General features: G+C 37.3%; 1 protein-coding gene and 1 non-coding gene across 3 annotated transcripts in view; one reads left to right on the top strand and one right to left on the bottom strand.

Moving 5' to 3' along the window:
- The window catches only part of bent (projectin protein bent), a 221823-nt gene that overhangs the window by 95503 nt on the left and 110119 nt on the right, over positions 1-16201 (bottom strand). For both annotated transcript variants that reach the window (XM_018510206.1, XM_018510207.1), the window contains 8 exons: positions 12243-12542; positions 11731-12012; positions 9681-9980; positions 9077-9379; positions 8177-8635; positions 7800-7922; positions 6780-7667; positions 6296-6598 (listed from right to left, as the gene is read on the bottom strand). In XM_018510206.1, coding sequence (XP_018365708.1) covers positions 6296-6598; positions 6780-7667; positions 7800-7922; positions 8177-8635; positions 9077-9379; positions 9681-9980; positions 11731-12012; positions 12243-12542 — 2958 coding nt within the window. The remainder of the gene's footprint in view (positions 1-6295; positions 6599-6779; positions 7668-7799; positions 7923-8176; positions 8636-9076; positions 9380-9680; positions 9981-11730; positions 12013-12242; positions 12543-16201) is intronic.
- Positions 10598-10673, top strand: TRNAS-GGA (transfer RNA serine (anticodon GGA)). The gene has a single exon. It is a non-coding gene; the product is annotated as a tRNA-Ser (tRNA).

Genomic DNA, 16201 nt, shown 5'->3' with positions numbered 1-16201 from the left:
GCTGATATATACCTTGTAAAACGCATTTCAATATAATATAAAAATATTAATTGTCAGACAATTTGATGAGAACAGATTGGTCATCTCTCTAGTGTGTTCAGAGACAATGTGAATAAGACAATCTTTGGTAAGCAGGTTGAAGTGGAAACGCTGAAGGAAGGAGTAAATAAGAGAGGGAGAAATAAAGTAGAGGGAAAAGAAATTTGGAAGAAGGGAAGTAAGAAGGAAAGCAGTTAAGAAGGAGAAAGAGATTGTATAATTTGCGAATAAGACTCGGGTAATGATTCCGTATCATTCATTTTATTTAGACTCTGTCTTTGTCTTTTGATGTGAATCATTTCAGACACCAATCTCTTATATTATACTAAGATTCGCAATCTAAAATTCTCACATCGTTCCATCAAAATTGACGCGATGATCAGTTATGACAGTGGGAGAACCTGTATTCTTTCTAATGTCAGATTTATGTTCGTGTAACCTCGTACTGAATTTTCTCTTTGTTTGACCAACATAACTCGCTTCACAGTCATCATATGAGATCTTATATACAACATTTTGGTTGGATAAAAATTCCAACTTATCTTTTCCCCTCCTAATAAGACCTTTTAAAGTGTTAGGGATGGTAAAAGCTAATTTACAATGGAACATGCTAGAAATAGGAAGAAAGATCTCTCTGAGATAGACTTTACGTAAGGAATAGTGAAATATTTATCTTTCACTTGTAAATTACGTGTAATATGTTTGTTGTGGATATGGAATTTTAGTCTTTATTTAATTGTAGAAAAAAATGAAAGATAAAGGATAACTATTGTCTAGGAAAATATGAATAGCTTTTATTAAATTTTCTTATTGGAACCATGGGTGTGATAATAAGATAATTTTGTCTATGGAACTGATGATTGTGCCTTTCTTATGATAAAGAGAATGATTAGAGTAAAAATTAAGGAACCTACCAGAGAATGTCTTCTTATGATATATATCAAATATAATTCTATTATTATCTATAATAAGTGTTGTGTCTAGAAAACTCAATCTGCCTCCCGCACCAACCTCCAAGGTTAATTGTAGTCTCGTATGTAGAGAATAAAAAAGTATTAAGTGTATCAGTTATATTATCAGATGGAAGCGCGAGAATGATATCATCTACATATCTGAAATAAAACAACGGCTCTATTGTTAATCTATTGATAGCTATTTCTTCTAGATCTTGCAATATCATGTCAGCGATTATCGGTGATAAAGGTGAACCCATTGGAGTACCAAATACCTGTTTGTACGTTTTATTGTTAAAAGCAAAAAAGGTAGAACCTAAAATAAAGTTGTTTATGATACAATTAAACCATGTAAAGACAATTATACGAATGGAGTTGAAGGATGCTCACTGCCACTTACATTTAACCAGAAAGGATATTTTTCATCCTTCTAATACGGTTCCTGATATTTTGCCAGCCTCTGTAAATTGTAATTTTTTTAAATATCTGAATCATATTAGCAATTCTTATTTTTTGGAACAAATGCATAGAATAAGTAAAAAGATTGATCGGTTATGACAAAAAAAATATCTCAGAGAGCTTTCTTCCTATTTCTAGCATGTTCCATTGTAAATGAGCTTTTACCATCTCTAACACTTTAAAAGGTCTTATTAAGAGAGGAAAAGATAAGTTGGAATTTTTATCCAATCAAAATGTTGTATATAAGATCTCATGTGATGACTGTGAAGCGAGTTATGTTGGTCAGACAAAGAGAAAATTGAGTACGAGGTTACATGAACATAAATCTGACATTAGGAAGAATACAGGTTCTCCCACTGTCATAACTGATCATCGCGTCAATTTTGACCACAACTTTAGATGGAACGATGTGAGAATTTTAGATTGCGAATCTTCGTATAATATAAGAGATTAGTGTCTAAAATGATTCACATCAAAAGACAAAAACAGGCTCTAGATAAAATGAATGATACGGAATCATTACCCGAGTCTTATTCGCAAATTATACAATCTCTTTCTCCTTCTTAACTGCTTTCCTTCTTACTTCTCTTCTTCTCAATTTTTTTCCCTCTACTTTATTTCTCCCTCTCTTATTTACTCCTTCCTTCAGCGTTTCCATTTCAACCTTCTTACCAAAGATTGTCTGGTTCACATTCTCTTTGAACACACTAGAGAGATGACCATTCCACTCTCATCGCATTGTTTGACAATTGATATTTTTACATTATATTGACGTACGTTTTACAAGGTATATATTAGCTGTTATTTTAACAGTTACACAATTTAATTTGATATATTTTACTTTGTAATTACAATAGACAATTTTATGTTATATTGATATACGATGTATAATGTATTTTTTATTATTTATTTTAATTGTTACCATTTGTTATTTTCTATAATTTTCTTTGTTATTGGACATCACACATTAATTTATTTTTTTTATTATTATTACTCTTTATTAATTCAGTTTATATTTCTAAGAACCCTAGATTACTTATTTAATGTTATACATATTTTTCTTTTTGTATTTGGTTTTTATACTTTTCCTTGCTTTATATACTTTTAATATTATATATTTTTTAAATATTTTTATATACGTTTTAACAGATACAATTCCGTTTTAATCTACATACTATATCCGGAAGTTCACATTTTTACTGATTACAATCGTTGTACAAGTTTCAAGTTATACTGAGCGTGTTTTTATTACATTAAATACTGTAAGTCTTATTATAACAAGTTTTGAGATTGAGAGCGAATTATAATTTTTATATTCTAATTTTTTAATATCTTCACCATTTTACTTTTGTATTATAACGTTGATAATGATTCAACAGGGATCGAAACGTTTGTTTTGTTTATATTTTATTGTTTATTGCCGGCAATTAAATTAAATTTTACATTATAACGAAATGACATGTTTTTATTCTGTGACTTCTCAATATTTTCAATTTTATAACGACTAATTTTTATGCTCGTAGCCCTTTTTCGTTTTGTTCTTTTTTAAATTAAATTTTATTACTTGAACAATATAAAAGAGTAATAATATAAATAGATAAATAATAATTATATTCGGACTCTCAAATTCAAAACAAATTAAAAGTATGACTACCTAAATTAGGCTAGTGAGAGTCAAGCAACGTTGAACGGCGCAAAGATAGGTGAAAACCATACTCCCCCCCGGTTGCTCGGTGGTCTGCTACGCAGACGACACCATAGTCCTGGCGGCCTGGGGGAGCTGGGAGGAGGCGCGACTACTGGCGGGCGGCGCCCTCCGCTCGGTGATCGGGACGATCCGTGGCCTCGGCCTCCGAGTCGCGACGGAGAAGACCGAGGCCGTCGGGTTCCACCATAGGGGGAGGTTCTCCGGCCTCGCGGTAAAGGTCGATGGGGTCGAGGTGCGGCTCGACCCCAGTATGCGATACCTGGGACTTCGACTCGACAGACGCCTCTCCTTCGAAGATCACTTCCGGGAGGTGGCCGAGAAGTCCGGTCGAGCCGCTCTTGCCCTGGCCAGGCTTCTCCCTAACTTGGGGGGGCCTGGCGGGAGGGCCCGCCGGTTGTACGCGGGGGTCGTGGCGTCGATCGCCCTGTACGGCGCCCCCGTCTGGGCAGAGGAGGCGGCGAGGAATCGTCGCATCCAGAGCGTTCTTCATCAAGCGCAAAGAAGAACGGCTGGGAGAACTGTGAGGACCTATAAAACTGTCTCCCACGTCGTCGCGACGACCCTCGCGGGTACCCCTCCGCTGCTCCTGCAAGCGGGGGCGCGCGCCGAGACGTACACCGCCGTCACGCGGATCAAAACGAGGCGAGGATTGAGCGCCGTCACTCCCGACCTGATCCTGGGGATCAGGGAGAGAAATTGGAGAGAGCTGATGTTGCGCTGGGAGCACTGGCTCAACTCCCGCGATCGGGGCGTACACCCCATCGTCCGCGCCATCTCACCGCGCCTGAGGGAGTGGGTGTCGGCGGGGGTGGGCCTCTCCTATCGGGCGACGCAGATTCTGACCGGCCACGGCTGTTTTGGCCGCTATCTGCGTCGCATCGGTAGGGACTGTAGGGAGGCAACGGAGAGGTGCTAGCACTGCGATGCCAGCCGGGACAGTTCCGAGCACACGCTCGTGTATTGCCCGGCGTGGTCGGTCGAGAGGGCCACTCTGCGCGCGGAAATCGGTGATGACCTCTCTATGGAGAGCATCGTCGGGGCGTTCCTAACCGAGGAGGGAGGTCGCTTCTTCCGTACCTTTGCGGAAGGAGTGATGAGGGAGAAAGAGGCGAACGAGAGGGCCAGGGAGGGGGACCGTCCGCGGTAACCAGCGAAGCGCCCCAACACCCTCGTTTCATTCTGATGACGGCATCTTGCCGTGTATCGACGTCCCGGTAGGCGGACGCGCGACACACGCGCCCGCCGCGCTGGTTCGGCGAAACCAGGGGGGGGAGGTTGCCGCGCCGGCGGGCGTCGCACTTCTGTGATTGGCGCTAGCGGCGTGGCGGCCACCTGTGTCTCGCGGGATCACATGGGGGTGTGGCCTCGCGGCGTGAATGACACAGGAGGAGGATGGCGAAAGGAGGTGGTGTCCCCCTTCGCCACATAAATTGGGAGAGGCGCGCGAGATTACGCGCGATGAGCGATGGGTCGGGCCGGTAGTACTGCCGATGCGAAGATCCCGGCTCGACCCATCATTCGCCCGAGACAGGACACTCGCAGTGGTTTTAGTGGGTAGTCTCCATTAAATAGGAGGAGTCCCACATATCCCGGTCCCTTCCCCCGGAGAGCCGGGAATGCGTAAATGCATTTCCACTGCGTCAAAAAAAAAAAAAAAAGGTGAAAACCATACTCAGATGTTAGCTTAAAGTCTTCTGTATTTGGACGTTTCGACTCTCTTTGGAGTCATCCTCAGCAATAAAGATACAATATAATTGACTTACATGTCCTCGATGATTAAGTCACTCGCAAATTGGCAAGGATGCAGCGTTGTTAATCTAACAATTATACAATTTTCTCATTAGATAATGCCTGAGTTCACAACATTAATTGACTTACCATAGGACATGAAGCGTGTCGCGAAGCCATATAATAATCATAAGAACTCACAATTATATATAAATTTGAATAATATTGACATCTTCAACTGTCAGTATACATTGACATGTCGCTCGGAATTGAGTTGTTCTCGATATAAGAGGTCAACATGTATATCGAGAACAACTCAATTCCAAGCGACATGTCAATGTATACTGACAGTTGAAGATGTCAATATTATTCAAATTTATATATAATTGTGAGTTCTTATGATTATTATATGGCTTCGCGACACGCTTCATGTCCTATGGTAAGTCAATTAATGTTGTGAACTCAGGCATTATCTAATGAGAAAATTGTATAATTGTTAGATTAACAACGCTGCATCCTTGCCAATTTGCGAGTGACTTAATCATCGAGGACATGTAAGTCAATTATATTGTATCTTTATTGCTAAGGATGACTCCAAAGAGAGTCGAAACGTCCAAATACAGAAGACTTTAAGCTAACATCTGAGTATGGTTTTCACCTATCTTTGCGCCGTTCAACGTTGCTTGACTCTCACTAGCCTAATTTAGTCATACTTTTAATAAATAGATAAAGGTTTGTACATGTATAAATATTATTATAGTATGTATAATTAAGTTTATTAAGATTTAGTTTAGAGGCTGATACGACACTCGCTCAAAAGCAATAAATCCGCCCCGGCCGAGTGATCTCCCCGAAGACTGACAGAAATTATAAAATTTCTACTATTTATTACATTTAGACATAATTCGTTTTAGTTCTACATTTTAGTACTTACTTTTATATTATTCAAAACTTAGTAAACATATATTTAATAAAAAATAAAGGGGTATCCAAAACGCCGAAAATTTACAAGTTAATCACATGTGAGTTCCAAGTACCCTCTTTGAACTTTCGTGCATTCTCACAACGAGAATAACGTCAAAAAAATACCCTTACAGGTTTATCATATCTATGGACAGTTAAAGTTTTTCCCTCAATTCGGGTCTTCAAATTATATTATAAAAAAGTTACAGCAATGTAAAAAATCGCATAGGGTACGTTGTACCCATGTTCGGCTTGCTAGGGTTAAATTGTAAATGCAACACCTACCAAATTTTTTAAAATTACTTTTTTGTTTCTTTAACTTCTAAGTTTTAAAAACGTAAAATAATTCAATTCTCTCTCTCTCTCTCTCTCTCTCTCTCTCTCTCTCTCTCTCTCTCTCAAATATAGGTACACAAAATTTCATAAATTCTTTTCAAATGCTTACGATTCTTCGGTCGCGCTATATGGGACTTGGACGCCTCCGAAGCTTCGCCAGGACCAGCCTTGTTGACGGCTCTCACGCGGAATTCGTATGGAGTTCCCTCGACCAGGTCGTCGACTCTTCCACGATTCGTGTCGCCATCAATTTCTGCGCATTTCTCCCAGGTCGGACTGTATTTGTCGCGTTTTTCTACGATATAACCGGTGATTGGTGATCCACCATCTTCCTCAGGGCGACTCCATTGAAGCTCAACGAAGTCCCTATCATAATCAATCACCTCGGGCGTACCCGGTTTTCCTGGCTCATCTACAAAAAATAAAGTAATATAAAAAATGTGAAAACATAATATTAACATTTTGTTGCAAATATTGGGGAATATAATAAATTACGAATAATTATAATAATTATATTGGAAATATATGACGCGCTCAAATTTTTACTCACAAATACATAAAATTATGATTTCAATAAAAAATATTTATCTTACCGAAGGGATTCTTCGCCTCGATGCCCTGCATGGCGGTGAGAGGCTCGGATTTACCCTGCTTGTTAACCGCTCGCACCCTGAACTTGTACTTATGCCCTGGCGTTAGGCCTTCCACTTGCAAGCTCGTTTCCGGTCCATCAGTCTCTCCGGCCGGTACCCAACGACCTGTGGCTTCGTCCATTTTTTCCACGATATATTTCTCAACTGGCTGCCCACCATCATCCTCAGGCGGTTTCCACGTGAGTTTGCAGCCCTCGGCGTGCACGTCAGATGCACGGAGTGGACCTTGAGGTGGGCTCGGCTTATCCAGCACAGTTACTTTGACGAACGCTTCATCTCGGCCGTTAATATTCTCAGCAGTGATAGTGTATTTGCCGGATTCCGCACGCGTAGCCATCCGCACGTTCAGACTAGTGTTGTAATCCACGTGCTTGACTTTAACACGCTCATTCGGTCGGACCTCCTTACCGTTCAGCATCCATTTGGTAGTTGGCGGTGGCTCGCCCGTTACTTTACAATCGAAGTTAAAGTTTTGGCCGGCCTTGATCTTTACTTCAATTAGGTTGGTACGATCAATCCTGGGCGCTAGATTGCGTGGTTTAGCGATGATAGTCGGCGTGGCGTCCGACGGTTCACCAGGTCCAGCTTTGTTCACGGCACGCACGCGGAACTCGTATGGTTGACCTTCGATAAGATCCGGTACTGTAGCGGATGTTTCGTCTGCAGGTACCTCCAGTGCCTTCTCCCATTCGCCGTACTTGTCTTTCTTTTCAATTACATAACCAGTGATTGGTGAACCGCCATCATTCTCCGGCGGAATCCATTTCAAGTCGACGTGATCCTTATCCCAGTCAGTGGCTCGGAGATCACCCGGTTTGCCTGGTTCGTCTGAACATAGAAATAAAAATTTGATAAAAATTCTGTTAGATTAAAAATAACATTTGTTTTTAAATTATGTTTCGTAATTTATATTTACACGATGTTTTATATAATTTTAATATATATTTGATATTAATGTACCAAATGGATTTTTGGCTATTATCGTCTGCTCCGCTTCCAAAGGTTTCGATTCGCCCTCGGCATTGACAGCGGCCACCCGGAAAAGATACTCCTTGCCGGGTGTTAGACCTATCACCTCGAGAGCTATAATAAATAATTCATTTGACATAAACCAATAATTAAATCAATACTATAAAATAAATTATGTATTTTAAAATAGCGAATTTGTAGCAGGAGAACTTTATCAATGAAAAATGAAGAAATTTGAAGCACTTTATGTAAAACAAAAAATAATAAAAACAGGAATTATTACGCATCATTTAAGTAAAGATTTAATGGAACTGTGTGTGTTATGTCAGTTTTATTTTTTTATTCAATTAGTCAATCCGGCGACTTACTCGGTTCGGTAGAACGTCCGCAGGGTACCCAACATCCGGTCTCTGGGTCCATTTTGTCCACTTGGTAATACTCGATGGGCGTGCCGCCGTCGTCTTTAGGTCTCTTCCACTTCAACTTGCATCCTTCCTTGTGTACATCCGACACCTGAAGCGGTCCCTCAGGTGGCGTCGGCTTGTCCGTCACCGTCACCTGCACCGTCACCGAGTCTTTGCCCGATGAATTGCTGGCGGTGACAGTGTAATCACCACTGTCGTCCCGCGATACCGGACGTATGCTAAACTTGGTATTGTAGTCGGTGTTGTCGATCTGCACCTTGCGATCAGAATGAAGTGGTATTGCTCCGTAACGCCATTCGATGTGTGGCGGTGGCTCGCCGATCACGTTGGCATCGAATTTCAGCATCGAGCCAGCGGACAGGGTAACGTCCCTCAAATTGCGCCTGTCAATCTTCGGGGCCACTGTGACGAATGATTGAATGATTAGATGCCGATATCAGATTTAGACAAGCACGCGATTCATTGAAATTATTTTTAGAATATGCGTACATGTTATGGCAAAGATACAAAGTTTACTATTCTCTCAAGCAAAACAACAAGTCATTATAATATCAAAATTATAAACGACTCCAAAATGATCATTAAAAGTCATTTTTCAATCATTTCCTATTTATTTTAATATTATTTTGACGTTATCGTGACTTGTTCTGCTTGAGCTGCTATATGATCGATTGCTTGTATAATTAAGATCTTAGATGCATATGCCTATTATCAAGTTAATATAGTATTTGTGGTATAATTCGTACATAAAACTTATTTAAAGAAAAATTTTAATCAAATCAATTATAAATCATTGTACCAGCAAGAAAAATTTGTAAAAGTTGAAATATCATAAATACTTACAGAAACGTGGCTTAGCAGTAAACGTCTTGCTTGCTTCACCGGGCTCTGACTGACCAGCCTTGTTTACAGCAATCACGCGGAATTGATAATCATTGCCTTCTATTAGACCATGTACCAAAGCTTTGGTGACCGGTGTCCCGGTCTCCAAAGCCTTCTCCCACATGGTGCTGTATTTATCTTTCTTCTCAATGATATATCCCGTGATAGGCGATCCACCGTCACTAACAGGTTCTTTCCAGGCAAGTTCAACCTGATTAACTGTCCAATCGACCGGTTCCGGTGCTCCAGGTGCAGTTGGTACAGCTATAAAAATTAATTATTATAATAAAATTAGCAATTAATATTAGTTTAAAAAAAATACTGAGCTGTCAGTAAGATACTGTTTTTATATAATACATTATGAAAAGAAGAAATAAGAATTAAAAGCAAGAAAATGCTACAAAGTTAATTAATTTCAAAATAACAATTTATACATACTTCTGTGACAATATATAAAAGCGTTAACGATTCAATCTATTTATATTTATCGAAGATGTTATTAAAAGATACACACACAAAATACTATTTATTACTTTTGATAAATAAATTTTAAAATTCCACTTACTGAACGGATCTTTCGCTACGATCGAGCTAAAGGTTTCCAATGGTTCAGACTCTCCTTCTTTATTAAGTGCTTTAACTCGGAACTTGTACTCATGTCCCGGTGTAAGCCCTTCGACCTTCATCTCGGGCCCAGTAGTTTTACCAACTGGTAACCAGACACCGGTCTCTGGATCAAACTTCTCCACGAGATAGCCCTCAATTGGTTCTCCACCGTCATCCTTAGGTTTCTTCCATTTAAGCGTACATCCTTCTTTGTGCACGTCGGATACCTCCAATGGTCCTTCTGGTTTGCCAGGCTTGGCTGTTAAACAAATAAAATTTAGATTAAATTGTTATGTAAGTAAAAACATAAGATTACACACGGAGAATGAATTTTTATTACACATTATTAGATTATTGCACATTAAATACTTTCATTTTTATATAATATTTAACAAAGAGAAAAACAATAAATAAAACAGTTTGTTCATTATAAACTGATAATTATTTTAAGTACCTATAATAAACAAGAAGGGCTATTAGCCAAACGATATCATTTAACGTTCAGAATATAAAAACAATTAACAATTTAAAAAACAATACAAACGTTTCGACACTGATCGGGTCACTATCAATGTTAACCGAATTTTAAAATTATGATATAAAAATAGCATCAAATACGATAAAGAAAGCCAAGATCGGTCATTTTGGATATTACAAATAATACATTATATATTCTTTTACTGAATCAATTTATTCCAGATATAATTGCGAGCTGATACATTCGGTTTCAACACAATCATTCTGAAACGCTAATAATGCCCCCTAAATTAAATTAGAAAAAAAGAAAGAAAGAAAGTAAGAAATTTATTGCGAAAAATATTACCTCAGCCAGGATTCGAACCTAGGACCTCTCAACTTTCCGAGATGAGTATCTTGGCCTCAGTGGTCGAGCTGGTTAAGACACTCTTCCCGGAAAGTTGAGAGGTCCTAGGTTCAAATCCTGGCTGAGGTAATATTTTTCGCAATAAATTTCTTACTTTCTTTCTTTCTTTCTTTCTAATTTAATTTAGGGAGGATTATTAGCGTTTCAGAATGATTGTGTTGAAACTTAATGTTATCGGCTCGCAATTATATCAGGAATAAATTGATTCAATAAAAGAATATGTAATGTATTATTTGTAACGTCCAAAATTTGACCAATCTTAGCTTTCTTTATCGTATTTGATGTATTCACATATACAGTCGTGCTTAAGAGGATACTGGAGTATCCTGTTTTACCATTAATTTTAAAGACTCTTTTCTCTTAATTGTGTTTATGGATTGAAAAGTCCTTCTTCACAATTAAAGTATCGACAACAACACATGCTGCCAGCTACAATTTAATGCGAAAAATGAAAGAAAATTAAAAATTGTAGTTTTGTCACCGGCTCTTGCAGTCAACTCGTCACAATATGTGCTGCATATAAGAGTTTCAGATTTTATCCGTTTAAAATAAGTAGCCAGCAGCTTACAGAAAACCTCGAAGAACAATCCTATGCTTTTAGAAACGAGGGGCTTTGGTATAAGAGAAAAGAGTCGCCAAAAATTTTGTTCGTATACTACGAATAAAATTGACGTGAAGCCATGAAATCGAGCAGTATTTTAGTTGATCTCTTTCTAAGAGATGGCGTTGCAATATGTTAGATAAGGACAGATGAATGCGTTTTGGCGAAACACAATATATAATAAGTATAAGAAATGAATGAAAGATGTCATTATTGTCGAATTTGGAATTTAAAAGTCTGTACTATCGACCTTGATTAACTTCGACCGTCGCTCCAGCATCCCCTTAAAATTCTTAATATAAAAATAGCAGTTATTCGTACAATATTTTAGTCAAGTAAAACATAAAATATATAAAAGTACTAAAAAATTACTATCTTATATCCATTAAATCCATGTATTAGAACGTTTCGACAGATAAAAGTGGTTTATCTATGATTATATACTATATATAATAGAAACAATAATATATAATTATTTTCTTTAATTATAAAACTTACAAAACATTAACTGTAAAAATTACTTACAGACAACGGTGACTTCAACTTCGGCGATATCGGATCCATGCTGATTGACTGCTGCGATCTTATAAGTGCCACTATCCTTACGTTCGGGCTTGTCATTGAAGAATTTACTATTGTAAGGCACATTCTGTATTCTGCGATGTGTGGTTTGCTGGATGCTCTTATTGTTGATTACCCACGTGACGTCTGGCGGTGGTTCTCCGATAATTTTGATGTCAAAGTGGAACGCTTCGTTCTCGCGCACGGTTATATCGCGCAGATTACGTCTGTCAATCTTCGGTGGGACTGAACAGTCAAAAGAAATAACATCATAATTAATAAATTTATTCCTTGTACACATTAAGATTTTTTCAAAATTTCACAAAAATTTTTTTAACAAAAATTTTTACATCAAAAAATTCTTTTGAATCTGTGATTCAAGATTTTTTATTGAGAAGAATATATTTTAAGTGTTCTAAAGATTATTTAACAAAAGAGACATATGATTAAAATATCTTTTAATTATCTGAACTCACGTCTTCGACTCTTAGCGGTAATCGGTTTGCTAGCGTCGGACGGTTCACCGAGACCGGCAGCATTAATGGCCTTGACCCTGAATTCATATTCGACACCCTCGTCGAGATTGTCGACGCGGCCCTTGCAATCCGGCCCAGTCTCGCATGCCTTGATCCACTTGGGTGCGCCCTTCTCCCGCTTCTCGATCACGTATCCGGTGATTGGAGATCCGCCGTCTTTTAACGGTGGAGTCCATCGCAGGTCCACATGATCCTTGTCCCAATCGGTCGCCTCCGGACGTCCTGGTGCACCAGGTTCATCTGTGATATAAATAAAACTATTGTTACTTATTTGAAGAGTTACTGTATTGACGAGAAATTTCCAAAAGTATAATAATTAATAATTAATCACGATTTGATCTCATTGGACGTGGTGTCACTCTTCACAAACGTCCCCCATAGATGTTGCTTTGGAGTCAGCAAAAAATGAAACTACATATAAAAATGTAACTTTTCGAAAACAGATTTTCTGACAGCAGTTCAGTCCGTCTTAAATTCCACATAATTTACATTCGACAATGTCATTTATAAACAGTCCTTTAGCACATCCATGGGTTCTCCCTTGTCACCCATCATTGCGGACTTACAATTAGTGCTGCAAAGTTTAGAAAACACCGCGTTGCGTTCGCTTAACAACTAGTTACCGTTTTTTATCGATATGTTGACGATATATGCACGGCAATCCCGTCATCTGATATAGCAACAATATTAGAACACTTCAACTCATTCCATCCACGACTCCAATTCACTTTGAAAAACGGAGAAGAGTCACTAAACTTTTTGGATATAATCATGAAGAAAGAAGGGAAGTCTTTGACTTTCGACTGGTACCACAAATCAAGTTACTCAGGTAGATACCTGAATTTTTATCTAACCATCCGATCTCCCAGAAGAGAGGTATCATCATAGGCTTAGTTCATAAAGCATTATTATTATCCGACACAGAAAACCACACGGAGAATTTATAATTTGTAATTAATACTCTACTCGAGAATGATTATCCGCTCGATTTCATTTTTATTACCGTCAACAAGAGAATCCACAGCCTCATGAAATAAAAAATAGAAACGCGTGTCCACTCAAATGAGATCGAACCTGATAGAACTTCGTTCACAGTCCCATTTATACCTTCTATTACTGAGAAATTTAAATAATTTAATAGTAAAGACTCAAAAGTTGGATTTTATAGTACCAATAAATTACAGAAATTTATCAAAGTTCAAAAATATCTTCGATCTCACTCTACTAAGACCAATGTAGTCTACAAGGTCAATTGCTTGGACTGCGATGCTACATATGTGGGACAAACGGGTACACAATTAAAAACGAGAATTGCTAAACATCGCAACCACATCCGGTGGAATACTTCTACCAGCTCCGTGATAACAGAACACAAGTTGCAGCAAGGACACGAATTTGATTGGAATAACATCATAATTCTAGATGAAGAATCGTGCTACAATAAACGCCTAAATTCGGAAATGTTAAATATTAAAATACAAAAAAACAGCCTCAACTTACAGACAGATACGGATTGACTTTACAAAGCGTACATACCGATAATAAACAAATTATAACTTTGCAGCGTTAAGATCATGTTTTATACGTTGTAACATATCAGTCAGTATCAGACTGTCAGAGCAGTCACATTATATAAACTTATACATCTTTAATTTTTAACTTCTTGATTAGTAATTTTATATATTTATACACTGAGAAAAAAATATAGTCAATTTCAATAAATATTTAGTTGAATACATGCCAACTAAATATTTACTTACAGTAAATAAATATTTGTTTAAAATAATTAATAAAACCATAAAATATGTATTACAGGTAATAGAAGTCGACGCTGGTTAGCGCAATTTTTCTTAATACTAAATATATAAACCTTAACTTTGAACGTTTCCACTCATGGTTTGAGTCTTCATCAGCAATCTTTTACTCTAGCGTAACAATTGGAGTATTGCATGACAAAATGATATCTCCAACGTTTTTCCTCTCGAATATTGAACCGTTTACTGTTGTGAGGTAAGTCACATACTCACAAAGTTAGAAAGCTGAGTGGCAATAAGAACTCAAGCAAAAATTATATGAAAGATTAAATTATCGTATGTATAATTTGAAAATTGATATTCACCTCACCTCACACGGTCGACGCTTCTACACTGAACAATGAATCTCTCTTATTTAACATTTTGTAACTTGTTACCCAGTAAACAAGAAACGTTCCAAAACGTTTCAGTAACGTTGCAGCAACGTTGTAACGTTCCTGAAACGTTTCAAAACGTTACTGAAATGTTTCTTGTTTAGTGGATAATATCTTATAAATTATCGTCAAATTTTAAAAGATAACTGCGAGAACAATATGTGTCTTGTCATTTCGACAGTCAGTTAAATAATGATTTCTAAACAAGTGACATAGCGGTCAATTTGAAGACAAACAAGTTTATATAATGTATGATGTATTACGAACGAGCCTTAAAGTTTATTAAGAATTTCAATGTACGCATGATTTAAACCAATGGTATCATGTTGTAGATTCAGCCCATTGGTCTGTCGATTAATATGCATCATCTCTGATATTAACCTTTTATTATAATAATTTTCTACATCCAAAATTTCTACGTTTTGCCAATCAAAGTCATGATCGTTCTGCAACCTATGTTCTGTGATCACTGAATGAGTGGATGTTGTACTGTGGATATGCTTTTTGTGTTCAGAAAGTCTGGTTTTTAATTTTCTCCCAGTTTGTCCCACATAGGAAGCATCGCAATCACGACAGTTGATCTTGTAAACCACATTCCTTTTTAATTCATTGTTTAAAGAATTTTATGAACCTTATGAACTTTAATAAAGCGATTCAACTTGTTCAAACTAAAAAATGAAACCCTATGGCAAACCCCATTAATTGCATTCTTGAATTTATTCGATATCTCTTCCAAATATGGTATGGAAAACCATTTAACGCGTTCTTTAGCTAAATTGTTATTTGTTTTTTTATTAGCTGAACAAAAATTCAATTTATTTATTAATGTTTTTACTCTTTCATTAATAGTATCGAATATAAAATTTAATGGATAATCGTTTTCTAAAAGTATCCTAACAACAAATTCAAGATTCTTTTTGTGAAATTGTGGATGTGAGATATAAAAAATTTTATCTACCAGATTGAAAATTATGCCTTTCTTTTGCGAGATTGGATGCTGAGACAAAAAATTCAAAATTCTTCCCGAAAATGTTGGTTTTTGATACCAGTCAAATATTAATGAGTTATTTTTTAAAATTATAGTTGTGTCCAAAAAATTAATAGAATTACCACCCACTTCCAAGGTGAATTGTAACCTTGGATGGAATGAATTGAATTTTTCAAGAATAGAATCAATTTTAGAATTCGGTAAACAAAGAACGATGTCGTCTACATACCTATAATAGAATGGTATATAATATTTAATATTACTCAATACCCAATTCTCCAAATCCATCATAACTAGGTTAACAACAATCGGAGAAAGCGGTGAACCCATAGGCGTTCCAAAAGTCTGTTTGTAAAATTGATTGTCAAACGTGAAAAAAGTTGAATCCAACACTTGGCGAACAGCTTTGATAAATTCATTTTTCGGTAAATTACAATTCTTGCAAATAACGTCCCATCTATTGGAAAGAGCATCTATTGCTAAATCCGTTGGAGTATTAGTGTAGAGTGATATTACGTCCAACGACACCAAACTAAACTCATGATCTATTTAAAAAATATTTGTTTAGTAAAAAAAATGATTGTTAAATCAAATTAACATTTCTTGTATCAAATAAATATATCTTTATATTTAATAAATATTTAGTTGGCATGTATTCTGTAACGATGCACCCCCATAAATGCATCGTTCCCGGCAATGCCAACTCGCCGGGTGCTGCTACGG

The sequence above is a fragment of the Trachymyrmex cornetzi genome, unplaced genomic scaffold (assembly GCF_001594075.2).
Source record: "Trachymyrmex cornetzi isolate Tcor2-1 unplaced genomic scaffold, Tcor1.1 scaffold326, whole genome shotgun sequence".
Lineage (NCBI taxonomy): Eukaryota > Metazoa > Arthropoda > Insecta > Hymenoptera > Formicidae > Trachymyrmex > Trachymyrmex cornetzi.
This window is presented reverse-complemented; position numbering and strand designations above follow the sequence as displayed.